We start from the raw sequence: 15479 nt of genomic DNA, 5'->3' as shown, positions 1-15479 counted from the left end.
TTAGAGGTATATCTTTATTGTTATAAAAGTAGTTTAATTACAAAATATTTTTTTATATTATAAAAGATTTATTTGACCTACAATAAATCAGTAATTAGTCGAACGAGGGTAAATATCGATTTTTATTTAATTTGTTATTAACATCAATAAGTTGAATGAATTTTAATTAGCGAATGGACCTATTTATTAATAAAACAAACTTTAAAAGCACTAAATGTAAGTTTCTCAAATTATATAATATTTATGCATAATTACGTCAAATATACGACAACAAAAGTATAACTATCCCTAAAATAAACCAGAAAAGTGTTCAAATTGGAGGAGTTGCAGGTGGGATTACTTAAGCGTAGGCTGTAACCATATTTTTGGCTATTAATGAAATTATAATTGGCGTTAATCTTTTTATGACACGTAGATGGCGTTTATTGAGAATTAATAGTTTGGTAGGAATTCAGTCAAATTTGAGTTAATTATTACACATTGTAAGTAGTGTATGGTTTTGTTATTAACGACGACTGTTGATGGGGTGTTTCTAACACGTACATGCTATTTAATGCGACTCAATTGAAACTTGAACTAATACTTCATTTAATTGTAATAAAAAAGAAATTTCTAATTTAAATTGAATTTAATAAAATTAAAATTAATTACATAATAAATATCCATTTTAAAAAAATGGCCAATAATACAATTTGGTTATTCCTACAAAGATGTAGCCTCCATATGTCAAGTACATTTGTTGATCGCGTTTATTCTCTAGTTATCCTCGTACGAATCTATACTCCAGCATTTTTTTTCATGGTAAAAACGATGAGTTATTATTTATTTTTGAAAAAGTTTATTACAATCATAAATATCATATATTTATATCTAACAATTATGGACAACTATATATCAATCAGTATTATGTAAATATATCTAACCAACATCTTCTATTAAAATAAAATAACACATACTAAAATAATAGAATAACATCCCACATTTTGACGGATTCGAACCCATAGTCTTAGAATTCCTAATTTGTAGATAGGGTTGGATTGGATTGTTGAAATTATATAATTAATGTTTTAGGATGTGGAAGTTTAAAATATTCCATATGGTACTCCCTTGTTGTTTATGCTTCGTCACTGCCAAAGTTGCAGCATTGAAATGCACCCTTTATACATTTTGGAAAATAAATAAATAAATTTCACTATACACAAAATTTGACAAACACTTACTATAAATAAAAATATAAAATATAAAATTTATTTGGGGCGTTTAATTCTAGATCTGCATGAGAAACAACTATTTATCTTCTATCGTCCAATAAGAATTAAGATAATTAAATTTACACTCCCTGATCTATGATCTGTTTGTATTAATCACCCCTGTTTTTTATATAATTACGAAACCACTATTGACAGACAACTAAAAAATATTGATAACTTTTAGAATGTATGTGTAATTATTCAAAAACTGGAGTGATTTGCGTAAATAGTGTTGATGTTTTTAATGGGTATATGTTCGCGTAATTATTCAAAAAATATGAATGATTTATATAATGAGACCACATGTTAGGAAGTACAAATAATGTAATTATCCCTAAGAATTATTATGTTGGTCGTATTTCTCTCACCTCTTAAATATTAAGAAACAAAAAAACATGTACGGAACGCATATTCAAACAACATAGTTAGAAATAGTAAAAGAAACTCTGTAATAAATTTGAAGAACTAACCGGTGGAAAAATTCTTATCCTCATCAAGTTTAGTCGAATTAAATCAATAGTGTTTTATGATTGATCACATTCTCCTTGAACGGTATATAATTACATAATTAGTGGAACATTAATTAATAAATTAATTATCCATGACGTTGATATTTTAACAAAATGTTGACCATAAGTACTAGAAATAACAATCAAACGCGGTCTTCTCGGATATAATTCCAACAAACGACGGGCAAAACGACGTGACAGCAATGAAATCATGTTTGAATATTGCATGCTTAACTAATTGGCGACATTCTCTCACTGTATATATGTGTCGTGTTACTAGTAACACGATTTCTTCATAAAAATTTCTTGTTTCTTCCTCCTGAACAATGGGCAGTTGCTGGTCGCACCAGTCTACGTCCGCTCTCACGGCGAAGTTAATCCTCCTGGACGGCCAGCTTCAAGAGTTCTCATGGCCGGTTCGGGTTTCGAGTTTGTTGGAGCCGAATTCTGGGTGCTTCATATGCAGCTCCGAGGAGATGGAGCTGGACGAGTTCGCGGTGGCGATGAGCGGCGACGAGGTGTTGCAGCCGGGGGAGCTTTACTTTGAGATGCCGCTGGATCGGCGGAACCGGCGGCTGCAGGTGGAGGACATGGCGGCGCTGGTCTTGAAAGCGAGCGCAGCTCTTGCTAGCTGTAGTAGTAGAGATTATGATGATGGGATGATTAGCTGCAGTTGTTGTGTGTGGGGAAAGGTTCGACCTGTTATGTTGTTCAGCGAGAAGGAGAGGCTCCTGGCGGCGGAGGACGGTGGAGGGAATGGCGGAGGTGGTGGTTGTAAGAGACGGAAGTTTGTCGCCAAGTTAAGTGCGATTGATGAAGAGTGAAAAGAAGGTAAAAATTACTGAACAAATCACTCTCTGAGACTAGAAATTCTTTTCTAAATTGAATTTGATGCAATCTCAATCAATTATATAATATATATATTTATTATGTGATTGATATATAATTCAAATAAAATAATCAATCATATAATAAATATATTACAAAAAATTTATAATTAATTTGATTGGATCAAATTTAATTTGATTTAAAGTTTTCCCAACTTCAAAATGGAACACTATGTTTTGCAAAAGAGCAAGTGAGAGATAATTGTCATGTTAATATTTTTTAGGTGAGGTGGGACAGTTTTGTATACGATAAATCAATCTATTTCAGTTCTTTTTTTTTTTTTTTCCTTTTGTTTTATTTTTAAATTAAACTGTAAAATTCAGATGAAATAAAAAAGAAAAATTATATGCATGGGGTGGAAAAATTCTTACCATAATAGATTTAGTTAAATTAAAATAAATAAGAAAGTAAGTGTCATGTGATTAATAACTTATTAATTACACAACAAATATATTATATTTATTATATAATTAATAAAAAATCGATTTGAATTAAAAATTTTGTGATGAGATGTAAAAGGGCAACATAAATACTACAATAATTTATGTACATGTTAGTCGTGTTGATCTGGGCAATCGTCATTTTTGTCTTTCTGTAGGTTTTCAAGGTAAAAGCAGCCTGACAAAAAAATTAATTTTAATTTAATGTAAGTGGAAACAAATTAGGGCATGTGAAAACTCAATAATGTTCTTCCTCCCGCCCCATTATTGAAACTTGATGGAGATCCTGCCTACCCCAGAAAATTTTGCTCCCCTTCTCAAGGTTGTAAAAAATCTAACTTTAGGACATGAGCAAAACCATTTTTTGAGTCAACATCTCACAAAAATTAGTAATAAGAGAAAAAAATAACTGAATAAGTGCAGTGACTATATTCATAAATATGGAATATTAACGGATTTAGCATATCGAATTTTCTACTATGTAAGTCGGAAAAAAATCATCCCAAACAACGACATCAATATATAACTTAAAATTATTAAAGTTGTCCTCTTCATTTAACAAGATGTTCCAGTGTAAATGACTGGTGATGTGTATATGTTTATATTTATTCTTGTAATTATATGCTTTCAAATAATAAAGTTAATCACAATGAGCATTTTTAAGATTTAATATAATTATAAATATCTTATTTTTGCTTTGAAAATCATCAATACGTTCTAATTTTGACCCGTCGTCCAAGTTTCCAATAACTAATTAAATTTGTTAGTCTTCATTGTTTTTCTATTCATCTTTTGTAGTGAACTGATCAAAATAGCCTTATAGACTATGAATTATAAGTTTATTTATTTTTTAATTTTTTCTTAAATTTTGAATTGAGTGGATAATCTTTTTACAATTTTTAAAAAAATTTCCATCCACCTTGTCCTTTTAAAAACAAAAAAGAATACAACAAGGTTTTGACAATTTTAAACCACGATACAATGATTATATAAATTCATCAAATATAAAAATTATTTGACAGTTTCTCAAACGAAAAGGTATTCATAATTATACCTAAACCTAATTTAGGCTGGAGGGAATTTACCCAATAAAATAAAATTCAAAATACTTAAGCAGCCTCTATCAAAACTGTTTATGAGCTGATTCCCAAGGCCAGTGACAGTCATATACAAAGCAATAAATGCAAAGATCACACCAAATTGTAGTCGAATGTACTAATTTATTATTACTCGACTAAATCCAAAATCAGCATCAAGAGTCATTTACTCAGTTAACTCAAGTAACAAAAGTATATCACTCATCTTTGTGTTAACACAACTTATTAAGTAAACTGGAACAAATGCAGATTCGTCCCTCTTTGTGTCTCAAGAAGGGGGTTTCATTTCCGTCTTGATTGCAGCAGCCAACTGATCGTAGGCTTCGGCCCACGCTGTCTTCATCTCCAATGACCACATTTCAGGCACTGCTTCCTTTATGGTTTCCAGCAACGCGTACTTAGTGACCTACCGCATCAACTTTCAACTGTTAAAGCATCTACGTACCGCATTTATTTACTCATAACCATTTCGAGAAATCAACTAAATTAATATAGTTTGACATCAGTTTATGTACCTCAAAGTGTTCATCAACCACGCCATACTTAAAGTGCGTCGCCCCCAAATCCTTAAGAGTTGAGTCCTTCACAGTAACTTTCCCAGCTCTCCGAAGTTGAACAGCAGATTCACAAGTCTGCAAAATTCATGCCAGTAAAATAGTTAACCTAATGGATAAATATGGATAGAAAAATCAAAGTGCTTACCATGACAAAAACAGTCATCGCATGGGGTTTCAGCTTTGGATTCTGCTCCAGAGGTCCATCCAAGTCCTTCAAGAACGTAAAAAGCTTCTTTGCAGACGGTGCGATCTCAAAGATCCTGCAAATTTTGATCCACCGAGTTCATTTTACTTAAGTTCTACCTGGATGAGCCTATATTTTCCATTTTTGTATACATTTATATCATTTAATCGAAAAGCTATAACTAAACACAGAAAAGACAAAAAGGGTTCGAAGAATTTGATCACCTCAAGAAGAACTTAAGTCCCAACTCTGCAGCATTCTTCTTCATTACATTCCATGATTTTGTCACCAAAGCTTCTTGCTCTTCAGTAAAAGCTTTCACTTCTAGTCTCCCACTCTTCTTCATGCCTTCACTCCAATAAAGTAAAAGGAAATACAGATCACGTAAATAACCAAGAGGATGGAAAGAATTTACCAACAGATTTTGAACTTACATCTTGGGATCTTAGCAGTTTTCAACACAAGACAGCTCTCTGAAGCATCCCTTCTGAGCCACGATAAGCTGACAGATTGATGAGATGGAAATCCCAGAGTAGAAATATCCTTGGCAGTGATCTTTGAGCAATGGAGATAAGGGCTCGCTGGGGTTTCTGAAACAAATTGGAAAGCTTTTGAGCAAGATCTCATGAGTAAGAAAATGAGGTGATCAAGAATTTAACAATAGAGGACCACCTACCACTGCAGTTTAACTTGGTAGTAATAGATCCGATACTGTTGATTCTCGAGATATTCATCTTCAATGTTTGAAGCAACTCTCTGTGTGTGTTTGCTGGGAGCAATGGTAAATTGATGAAGTTGGAGTAACCTTTCAGGTTTAAGTAGAGCCAACTGGTCTAATCATTTTCTTGTCTTGGGGACATGCTCCAATAGTATAAGTAATACTGGGGAAGGCTGAAACTGAGGTCCCTTTGACCACTTTCTTCCAATGGGATTCTGTATTATAGTCTATCCGCCACCCCGCAACAAACAAGTGGAGGCAGAAATAAAATATAATGCTATAATGCAGCATAAAAGTTGTTTCTTCTCAGCTCTCATAAAAACATGCATTTGTTGCTGCAGAATGTCATTCCGGTCACAAAAGTAAGTCAAAAGATCAGGGGATATACAGATGGATACAAATAAATGCTCCTACCTTTCTCTTTTTTACCTTCCTTTTCTTTTAAGGTAAGTGGAAACCAATTCCATATCATCCACACCCATAATTCACATCAGAAGCAGCAAAAACCGACTCCAAATGGAATTTACTCTGTTTCAATCACAGGGACAAGCCAGGTTGACCCTCGAGTATAGTTTGTTTTTCAGGTTGCTTTGCAGCTTAAATAAGTCCAAAAGTTTAAAGTGATTATCCCGTTTCCCCGTCGTCAGCTCAAAACCAGCCAAACTCAAGATAGCGATAACCCCAACGATGTCAGAACCGTCTTAGCTGCTGCATCTATCAAGGATTTTATCCATTTAGATGGGATCCTTGACCCAGATTGGGCCTGACCTCTATCTGATTTGTTGAGATTCTTGGACAGGCGGCAGAGATCTTTTAAGCCATTTATTATCCCCCCATTCCGAGCAAATCTTTGAGTGGATTGGAATGATGAGAGATATCTATTGTCCGAGACCACTTAATGTGAAGATTGGCTTGGATAAGGTGGAAGTAGGAGATCATTGTTGTCTTTTGTTTCGCTAGCAAATGCAATTGCCTCATGTATGATCGATCTCCAAGTTCTGGATTTGTATTCCTTCAGCATGTTGAGCACTTACTTTGGCTGTAGTTAGTTTCAGCTGGTGCGGATTCTTTTCCATACCACTGCTGCTGTTGCAGCACCTGCTAGGAGAAATAAGAACAGAAGCTTAAGCATCATATTCCGAAAAGGAAACAGACGGAGGAAAAGGACAGAGCCAGCAGAACACAGAGCAAATTTAAGGATCTATTTATGCAAACTCATATACATAACTAAAAAAATTCAAGTACTACACCGAGGAGAATGGATCTATTGACGAAATATCTGTGTTAACTGAGCATTGGTCTGACTGATGGCCTCTGAGTTGCTAGAAGAGTTCAACATGATGCATTTACCACCCTATAAAACAGAACCAAACCAGCGTGTTCGCTCGTAGAAATTAACTTCTTGAGATATATTACGCATAAATTCAAGATACAAATTCCACCACAGAGACTATTCATTTACTGATGCAATTCACACATCAATCCATAGTACAATAATCCGAAATCATCGTTTATGTTCTTAGGCCTACTTACCCTAACAGGGGCGCATGGTTGGAATATTAAACATAAATTTTTTGACGAACGTCTGTCCTTGCTTCTGACATATATATCACATTGCTAAAAACAAAATTGTGTATTCGATTAAAATAAAAATTTCTTAAAAGACAGGTTAAGAGCAAGGAAGTTATATAATAAAACTAGCAGCAATAAAGCATAGTGAAATCTTATAAGGTTGCACTAGCTACTCATAAAACCCTAGAATTCTCTGGCGTATCTCATTTCCCTAAGAAACATTCAACTTTTGTGCAAGAAATTCTACGACTAAGCAAACAATACAGAGTCCAAAATTTGAAAAGAAAATCCAAACAAAAAGGACGTGCTAGCCTTGATACGAACAAGACTCACTCTCATTCTCGGATTCTTTGGGGTCAGTGTTGAGATTAGAGCAACAGCAGCTGCAGCCTTGAAGTAGAGTAAAACAGAGAGCATGAATTGATGAAGAGTGGTGTTTATTATTTCAGAACTGACTTAATTAAATTAGACAGTTAATTAGTTAGACTTAGAGGTCTATTGAGGAGTTAGATTTACAGGTTTCATACATGAAGAAAGATAGACTGGTACAGATCCTTCTTCCTCGGTTTTTCCTTCTTGGAGATGTAAGCAGATGCAATCAATTCGAGCTTGGTACCAGAGCCACCAATTAATGGTGACCTTCTGATAGTGTAAATCCTTCCAATCTGGAATATTTTTCCTTTCCTCCATTCTACTACGGTTCATAATATTGTAGGCGCGTGGACAGGACGTCGTTGGGCTTTCACCCAATCACGTGAACCGAACAAGAAACTTCCCCCATAACTAACCATCACTCAGAATTCCGTTTCCCGCCATTAGTTTGTTATGTACAGTAGGGCTGCTGTGATATACGTAGACGACATATATATATATATACAGTCACTGTGATTCACAACTTCACTACCTTTTTCGTATTTCTCCTCCCTCCGTCCAGAAATTCAATGGCGATCCCTCTGCGATTCCAGCTCCTCGTCCTCTTCCTCCTCCTCCTCCTCATTTCACTATTCATCTCCGCCGCCAGCACAGACGCCGCCTCCACCTCCCCTTCCTTCGCTCCTTCCCCTCACCCTTTCCACTCCCCATCCCACACATACTCCCCTGCTCTCTTCGCCACCATTCTCTCCACCCTCGGATACCAGGAGCTTTCCACCGCTGCCGCCTCCGCCAACCTCTCCGCCACAACTCCCCTCACTGTCTTCGCCCCCTCCGACGCCTCCCTCCTCACCTGCCCCTCCTGCTCCCTCCCTCTCCTCCTTCAGGAGCTCTCTCTCCCAGGCCTTTACCCCCTCCACTTCCTCAAAACCCTCATTTTCGGTACCAAAATCGAGACGCTCGCTCCCAACCGCTGCCTCACCATCACCACCGACAGTAAGGATAAGGTCTTCGTTGACGGAGTGGAGATCACGAGTCCTGACCTTTTCAACAATGGCCTCGTCGTGGTCCATGGTCTCCAAGGCTTCATTTCGCATCTCTCTCCGCTATCATGTAACGTCGAGCGTATGACGTCATTGTCATTCCCTTCGCCTTCTCGTACCTCCAGGTCGCCACTGCCTTCGTCGCCATCTATCATTCACCTGATGTTGAAGGATGCTATTATTCGACTCCGCGCCACCGGATACAGCGTTGTCTCCCTCGCGCTGCGTGTGAAGTACGTCGAGTTCTCTGAGTTGAAATCGATGACGATTTTCGCGCTCGATGATACCGCAATCTTCTCAGGTGGAGGAAATGCTTACTTGGCGAACTTCAGGTACCATGTAGTGCCGAACAAGCGGCTGACGGCTGCGGAGCTCGTTAGCTTACAGCCAATGGCGTCTTTGACTACGATGGACCCCGGAAATAACCTGGTGGTGACTACTGGAGGTGGCGGAGGACCTTTGGCGCCCATGAAGATTAACTATGTGAAGATCACGACCATTGATCTGCTTCATAACAGCAGGATTGTGATCCATGGAGTGTCGTCGCCGTTTCCACATATGCATCATCATCAGCCGTATGATGAGGACGGCAGCTTTGATCATGAGATCAAACGGTCCAATTGCGATCACTTGGATCTGAATCGTGGAACCTGTGAGGTTGAAGCTGAAGTACCAGCTGGCCCGCAATCGAGGGTGGATGTTGACCATCACCGTGGACTGTGAGATCTGGTCGACCGGTTACTCTACTTTCAATGTTGTAGCGACCTAATGAGCTTTCTAGGTGACTGTAGGAGGACAAACTTTACTGAATGATGATGCTTCGACTGCTTGTACTCTCTGCGCTTTTTTGGCGGTTAATGTAGAATAACATTTGAGGAGGTACATTTCGTGAACCATCCTATCATCATTTTACGTAAATAATGTGCTTATTTTACTCAGCTCTGTTCCTTATTTCCATTCTTCTGAACCTTTGATTGAAGCTTTGGCCAGCAGAATGCATGAATTAATGACCCGATACATTTTCTCCATGAATTTTAATTTTTGATGTGTGAACTTGTGAAGTTAATATATCAATTTTGTAGAAGAACTTCCAATCTATTGATCAACTGCAACATGCAAGATGAAAAAAGTATATTTCTGTTTGCCTTCAAAACCTATGCATTTGTCACATTAAATATAATATTTTAATTTTGGTGATGTATGATTTTTTTTAAACTTAGAATACTATTTTGTTACATAATATCCATCCACACAGTCTGATTTTATTAGCAATAATCTATATTAACGGGCACCGAAATGACTTTGTACACATCATTATAAAGAAGTTTTTAACAATGCTCAATGAACCTACACAAGATAAGAGTGAGATAATGTTGTGTGCCTATACATCAAATGGTGATGGTCATTATATTCTGCTGAGGGGAACGACTTGTTGTAACACAAACAGAAGGCTCACGCCCCCTCGGACCAAGTGATATTACTATTTTGTTTATTACTATTGTGCATGGGGCTGGAGTAGCTCAGTTGGTTAGAGCGTGTGGCTGTTAACCACAAGGTCGAAGGTTCAAGCCCTTCCTCTAGCGAGTCTTACCATTTACACATCCAAGAAACTACTACCCTAAGCATTTTGTTTTCCACGTTTTACATAAAATTCGATTCGTACTGCAACTTTCACTTGCAAATGATAATTTAGCATAATAGTATTAAAACTATCAGTTTGAATCTATAAATCCTTTTTCTTTTTTAATTAGCGTGTGGCACACCAAAATTTGTGTGTAATTAATTTAAAATATTAAAATATAATTATTATATTTTTAAATTATATATTTAGTTAAATAAATAAAAAGCATCAAAAAGATAGAAGTTGCAAGAAGTCATTTAAAAAAAAAGGGAGAAGAAAAATATTACAGTTGAGAGAGAGAAAAAAGAAAAAAATGCTGAAATAATTAAATAAAATAAATAATAACAGACTAATAAATGAAGAAACACCAAAAAAGTGCCCTCCTTTAAGAATATAGTATAGATAGTTTGGACACCATGGCATGCAGTGCCCCTGCGCCCATAATTCACTAACATTTTTATTTTATTGAAGCTCAAAAATTTAGTCTTGTATATTAAAATTTATTATTGTCTTACATCCTCATACACAAAAATTGTTTGACAATTTTTTTCAATGCATTATTTGTCAACATATTTTTCACTTGAATTAAATTAAAAATTAAAACTTTGTACAATATATAATTATATCAATAGTGATTATTGCGATTACATACAACACAAATATTAATATGTTATTTTATTTTAATTAACAATAAAATTAAACAAAAAGGAATAAACTTATGAGTACATGTAATTGCATGGAATTAAATTTTTAGGACTAGTAAATTCAACGTCATGAATTGGGAAGTTAAATAGTATCTATCCATGAAAGGACATTTTTAGTATCATAATAATGTGGTGTGGTGATATCAAAACTATCGATTTAAGTCCAAAAATCATCTTCTGTTTATATATAATAGTATAGATAGATAGAAGATGCATGAAATCCTATGCAAAAATATCCATACTAGGAGTAATAGGGGTACAATATTTCACACACATGTTATTGCACTAAGTTTGTTTACATATTTTGAGAGCTTCGGGTTCATCTAAGCCAGTTGCATTACTTCCTGCCGCTTAATGTCGAAAACCTTGAGAAGGACATCTTCCACAACCTGAATAAAGACACCATTAGGACCACTTAGAAAAGCAAAAAACATAATTACACATATGTGCTCTGAATCCTCAACCAATCCATGATAAATAAGTAAAACAAAATGAAATGCTGCAATTTTGAACGGCTCTTAGTCCAAATAGCTGATGAGAATTGTCATGCATGAGTTTGTCATGAAAAATCAAACGTGACCTTGAATTTGCAAAAGAGCTGGATAATGGGGGTTAATTCCTGTTTGTGCTGGCAGAGTTGATACTCAATGGGGGAAGACAAAGAATTAAGCAGAATCACCTTATCCGGAGTAGATGCACCAGATGTTATGCCGACTGTTATGGGACCCTCAGGTAGCCAATTCTCTTTCTCTACCAACTCACCGTGCTGTAAAATGCAACACTCAGTCAGTCACATTTGCAGAACTCGTTCAGTCATAAGAACTAACTGTTACTAATACAAGGCACATACCAATAACTTGTAACTTATTTTGTTCCCTGGACCTATTCTTTTCTCACTGTCAATCCAATACGACGGAATCCCACGTTCCTCTGCTATTTCTTGTAAGTGTGAAGTGTTGCTCGAGTTCCACCCACCTACAACTAGCATGAGGTCCACCTGTTGGTCGACCAGTTTATACATGGCATCTTGCCGCTCCTAAATATATGACGAATTGATCAATGTTAGGCTAGATGTAGTGAGCTAAGTGACACAAAAATACAATAATCCAGCATCTGCGAGTTCATAAATACAATAGTCATAACTAATGAAGCAGCACAGCCAATTCAAAACCTTAGGAAAAGATAAATAATATGAAACAAATGAAAGCTAATCTTTCAAAATGTGACAATAGAACACACACATACACGTGCAGAGGGAGAAAGAGAGTTCGAAGATGTCCAGGAGTCCTTGACCAGGACCAATGTATAATTTGGTCATTTCGGATCATCATAATTAAGTTATATATAATACTATCAAACAACGACTCCAGTAAATTTGGGAAATTAAAAATGGAGAAGAAGGTTTTACTTGAGTTGCATCACAAATAGTGTTGAAACTTAAGAAGTGGCTGTTAACATTTTCCACACCATACTTGCGCATCATGGTTCTCTCAACTAACCGTCCTGCAGAATAAAGAACATCAGCATGAGAAGTTGCATTTTTGCAAACATGTAGAGGAAAGATGGTGCAGGATAGTAACTAACCAATCTCCTCGGTTTCTCCCTTCAACATAGTAGTCTGATTTGCAATACCAACTTTCACAAGATCTACATCGGGATCAAACCCCTCAGATACTGCAAGTTTGAATTTCTGCAGACGAATAAATCACATGAATCCTTCATGAAGTGGAAATTGAAGTTAAGAGAAGTTAGATATCAACCTACCTCCATAAATGCCTCCTTGGTTGAGCTGGATCCGTCAAGTCCACCACCCAAAATGTAATCACATACATAGTTTGCCTGTGACGACAAGTTATATTTTTGTTAAATCAAGAACGAACATGTGAATTAAAACGGCGCAGAAAATTAAACATACCTCTGTCATGTTCTTTACAATGATATACTTGCCTGCAAAGGAAGCAGTTGCCACAGTCTCTTCATGAGAATATTTACCGTGGATTATTGAAGTATACTCCCCTTTCTTGTGCTTTTCAACTACATTCCACACCTTTATAACAGAAGGTTGGCTTGTTAACACAAAAGAACAAAATTACTTCTCAAAGCAGTTAGAACAGAAAAGTACCTTAGAGACCCATGGACAAGTTGTATCAACTATTTGGACATTCTTTTCACTCAAAACGAGCATCTCATCTACAGCAGCTCCAAAAGCAGGCAGCACTACAACATCACCCTTGTCAACAACGTCAAATTGTTTCTTCCCATCATCAAGAGGAATATTTTTTACTTCCATCTCTTCGAGCCTCTGGCATGGAGAGTCAAATTGTCTAATCAGTGTTGTTTATTAATTCTTTGATCGATGATTAGCTATCAGATTGGAAAAGCATAACTCTACATCCAAAACCATGTCCGAGCCCTCAATAATAACAGCACTTATATACAAATGTCAGTTGCAAATTGTTATAGGAGATAATCATGTGCTGAGTGAATAAAAGAACCATTTATATACAACCATCATATTGACAATGCATTATGTATATGTAATTCAGGTAGTAAAAAAAACTGTTGACTGATGATCAATCAAAATCAACCTTGTTGGGCAGGGACCAAAAATCATACGAGGTATTATTCTGAGTCCTTAAGGACAAACCACGGATAAAGCTGTGAGATATAAGTAGCAGGGCCAAACAACCACGAAAAGAGGTTGAAGTGCAGGACCATTTCGAGTCTTTTATCCCATTATTGAGAACCTACTACAGTGACTACCTGAACTAAGACATCTACTAATAAGGTTGTGGGAAACAAAACCTGATTAACAGTCGGATTGTGAATTATTTCATTGGTGATCCAGATCTTCTCAGTTGGAAACTGTTTGCGAGCTTCATACGCAATCTGAACAGCCCGCTCAACCCCCCAGCAAAAGCCATAAGCTTCGGCAAGCTTCACAGTGACATTTCCCCATGTGTACTCGTACCCGTTCTCCTTCAGTGTCTTTATTATGTCACCTGCCATACTCCAGAATCAGGCAAAAAGTATAACCATAATCCAGAAGGATAACATCACAAACATATAATTAAGCAGATCCGAGCGAGGATACTTAAGAGTGATAACATGGCAAATATACTATCAAAAATTTCATAGGACTGAGATTAAGACTCCGCCTGAGAGTTTAGCAGAACGAGTTCAGAAGAAATCATTTCCCTGCAGTCCCACAGTGAATGTACGTATGATGTCAAAACCAGGATTTATGCTATAACACTTATACAGCAAATCAATGGTTAAAAAGAAGGGGGAAAATCTATAAATTAGGAATCTGAAGCTCGAGCAAACTTCAAGTGCAACTGTTATGAGAGAGCCAAACTAGATGGAAGGGCAAAATTCAACAAAATTACTCTATGTGAAAAGAAAATTCCGTCCGGGAGGGTGCATGAACAAAACAGGATTAAAGTGATCGCTTCAGGATTTGGAATCAAATCCCAACAGATCTTTCCATCAAAGTAAAATAAGAGCAGAAACCTGCAAAAACTCTCCATCAAAGCCAGGACAAAACAAATACATAATTGGGGGAATATTAGGACTTTCGATTAAGTCAATGCTAACGACGAAAAGAGAAATGAAGTCAACTTCAGGAACGAGAATTAAGAGACTGTGGCCAAATATTTACTCTTGAAGGTAACCGGAGCGAATGAACTTCCAAAACGTCAACTAATTGAAAAGTATATGATGTCAAAATTAATCCCAAAGGATTCTCTTTTCCATCAAAAACAGCAAAAGTAAAAAATTAACAATACCAATAACACAACAAAACGCGCAAACTTAACAGAAACATACTTGTATACTCTTGGCTCATTTGCTCGAGTGTTTCCTCCTTATATCCAAACCCCTTGCGATTGTAATTCTTGCTCCTCGTCAAGTTGTGGCGAAAAACCTTGGCATCAAAGCCCTCCGACTCCACGGAAGAAGACGTAGCAGCTTCTCCGGCGGCAGAACATCGGACGGATGACGGCTTCCGCTGCCGGAAAATTCTGGTCTCCGGCCGGAGAAGCTCGGTGCGAGTGGAGATACGAGAGAAGTGCAGAGAAATCGCCATGTGGAATGAAGGAGTTAGCTACCCGCGCACGTTAGTGAGAGAGGAGTGTCCTTTCCTCCAGCAATGTGTCTGGTGCGTAATTTATCCCCAGGGGTGCGCTCGTGATCCATGGACTCCATTTATTTATTGTGATGCACATGTAGACGTAGACGTAGTTGTAGATGTAGTCGTGCTTCTAAATTTTGTTTTAAACTAGAAGTGCTATTATTTTCTTGGATGCCGATTTTTCTTACATTTGTCCTTTTGCTATTATTCCACATTCATAGTTGAAAATTTTTAATGGCTAAAAAATCTAACATCGTTGACAACAATTAATGAAAGAGTAACGTATGCACTATTTTAGAAAAATAAAGGGATTTTTTCATATATTTTTAACACGTAGGGTTTTCGATTGAATTTCTAAATATACGGGGATTTTATAAAATATTTAAATTATA

General features: G+C 36.6%; 4 protein-coding genes, 1 non-coding gene and 1 pseudogene across 6 annotated transcripts; 3 read left to right on the top strand and 3 right to left on the bottom strand.

Moving 5' to 3' along the window:
• The first annotated feature begins 2085 nt into the window (after nt 1-2085).
• LOC105172868 (uncharacterized) lies at nt 2086-2583 on the top strand. Its single transcript, XM_020697444.2, has one exon. The coding sequence runs from the start codon at nt 2086-2088 to the stop codon at nt 2581-2583; it is 498 nt and encodes a 165-aa protein (XP_020553103.1).
• Nucleotides 2584-4287: 1704 nt separating this feature from the next.
• On the bottom strand, nt 4288-5799 carry LOC105172866 (anaerobic nitrite reductase MHB1). Its single transcript, XM_020697095.2, has 6 exons — nt 5602-5799; nt 5360-5515; nt 5150-5273; nt 4887-5001; nt 4700-4816; nt 4288-4590 (listed from the first exon to the last, which is right to left on the bottom strand). The coding sequence occupies exons 1-6, from the start codon at nt 5657-5659 to the stop codon at nt 4453-4455; spliced, it is 708 nt and encodes a 235-aa protein (XP_020552754.1). The 5' UTR covers nt 5660-5799; the 3' UTR covers nt 4288-4452.
• A 377-nt stretch (nt 5800-6176) lies between these two features.
• LOC148785170 (plastid division protein PDV2-like) lies at nt 6177-8086 on the bottom strand (annotated as a pseudogene). Its single transcript, XR_016068014.1, has 2 exons — nt 7549-8086; nt 6177-6741 (listed from the first exon to the last, which is right to left on the bottom strand). The product of XR_016068014.1 is annotated as a plastid division protein PDV2-like (transcript).
• Nucleotides 8087-8156: 70 nt separating this feature from the next.
• On the top strand, nt 8157-9552 carry LOC105172869 (fasciclin-like arabinogalactan protein 21). Its single transcript, XM_011094464.3, has one exon. It carries the CDS (start codon nt 8157-8159, stop codon nt 9351-9353), a length of 1197 nt encoding a protein of 398 aa, XP_011092766.1. The 3' UTR covers nt 9354-9552.
• Nucleotides 9553-10139: 587 nt separating this feature from the next.
• Nucleotides 10140-10213, top strand: TRNAN-GUU (transfer RNA asparagine (anticodon GUU)). Its single transcript has one exon. It is a non-coding gene; the product is annotated as a tRNA-Asn (tRNA).
• Nucleotides 10214-11111: 898 nt separating this feature from the next.
• On the bottom strand, nt 11112-15147 carry LOC105172870 (4-hydroxy-3-methylbut-2-enyl diphosphate reductase, chloroplastic). The gene is made up of 10 exons (XM_011094465.3): nt 14784-15147; nt 13761-13957; nt 13078-13257; nt 12871-13002; nt 12720-12794; nt 12540-12645; nt 12364-12458; nt 11806-11991; nt 11635-11721; nt 11112-11344 (listed from the first exon to the last, which is right to left on the bottom strand). The coding sequence occupies exons 1-10, from the start codon at nt 15040-15042 to the stop codon at nt 11279-11281; spliced, it is 1383 nt and encodes a 460-aa protein (XP_011092767.1). The 5' UTR covers nt 15043-15147; the 3' UTR covers nt 11112-11278.
• Nucleotides 15148-15479: the final 332 nt, after the last annotated feature.

Source organism: Sesamum indicum, linkage group LG10 (genome assembly GCF_026168435.1).
Source record: "Sesamum indicum cultivar Baizhima isolate 11 linkage group LG10, ASM2616843v1, whole genome shotgun sequence".
NCBI classification, from domain to species: Eukaryota; Viridiplantae; Streptophyta; class Magnoliopsida; order Lamiales; family Pedaliaceae; genus Sesamum; species Sesamum indicum.
This window is presented reverse-complemented; position numbering and strand designations above follow the sequence as displayed.

Coding starts and splice junctions, on each gene's coding strand:
- LOC105172868 (XM_020697444.2), top strand. CDS start 2,086: ATGGGCAGTTGCTGGTCGCACCAGTCTACGTCCGCTCTCACGGCGAAG.
- LOC105172866 (XM_020697095.2), bottom strand. CDS start 5,659: ATGAATATCTCGAGAATCAACAGTATCGGATCTATTACTACCAAGTTA. Junction 5,002..5,149: donor GGACTTAAGTTCTTCTTGAG/GTGATCAAATTC, acceptor CAAAATTTGCAG/GATCTTTGAGATCGCACCGT. Junction 4,817..4,886: donor CGATGACTGTTTTTGTCATG/GTAAGCACTTTG, acceptor TGAATTTTGCAG/ACTTGTGAATCTGCTGTTCA.
- LOC105172869 (XM_011094464.3), top strand. CDS start 8,157: ATGGCGATCCCTCTGCGATTCCAGCTCCTCGTCCTCTTCCTCCTCCTC.
- LOC105172870 (XM_011094465.3), bottom strand. CDS start 15,042: ATGGCGATTTCTCTGCACTTCTCTCGTATCTCCACTCGCACCGAGCTT. Junction 13,003..13,077: donor CTTGTCCATGGGTCTCTAAG/GTACTTTTCTGT, acceptor TCTGTTATAAAG/GTGTGGAATGTAGTTGAAAA. Junction 12,646..12,719: donor CCAAGGAGGCATTTATGGAG/GTAGGTTGATAT, acceptor ATTCGTCTGCAG/AAATTCAAACTTGCAGTATC.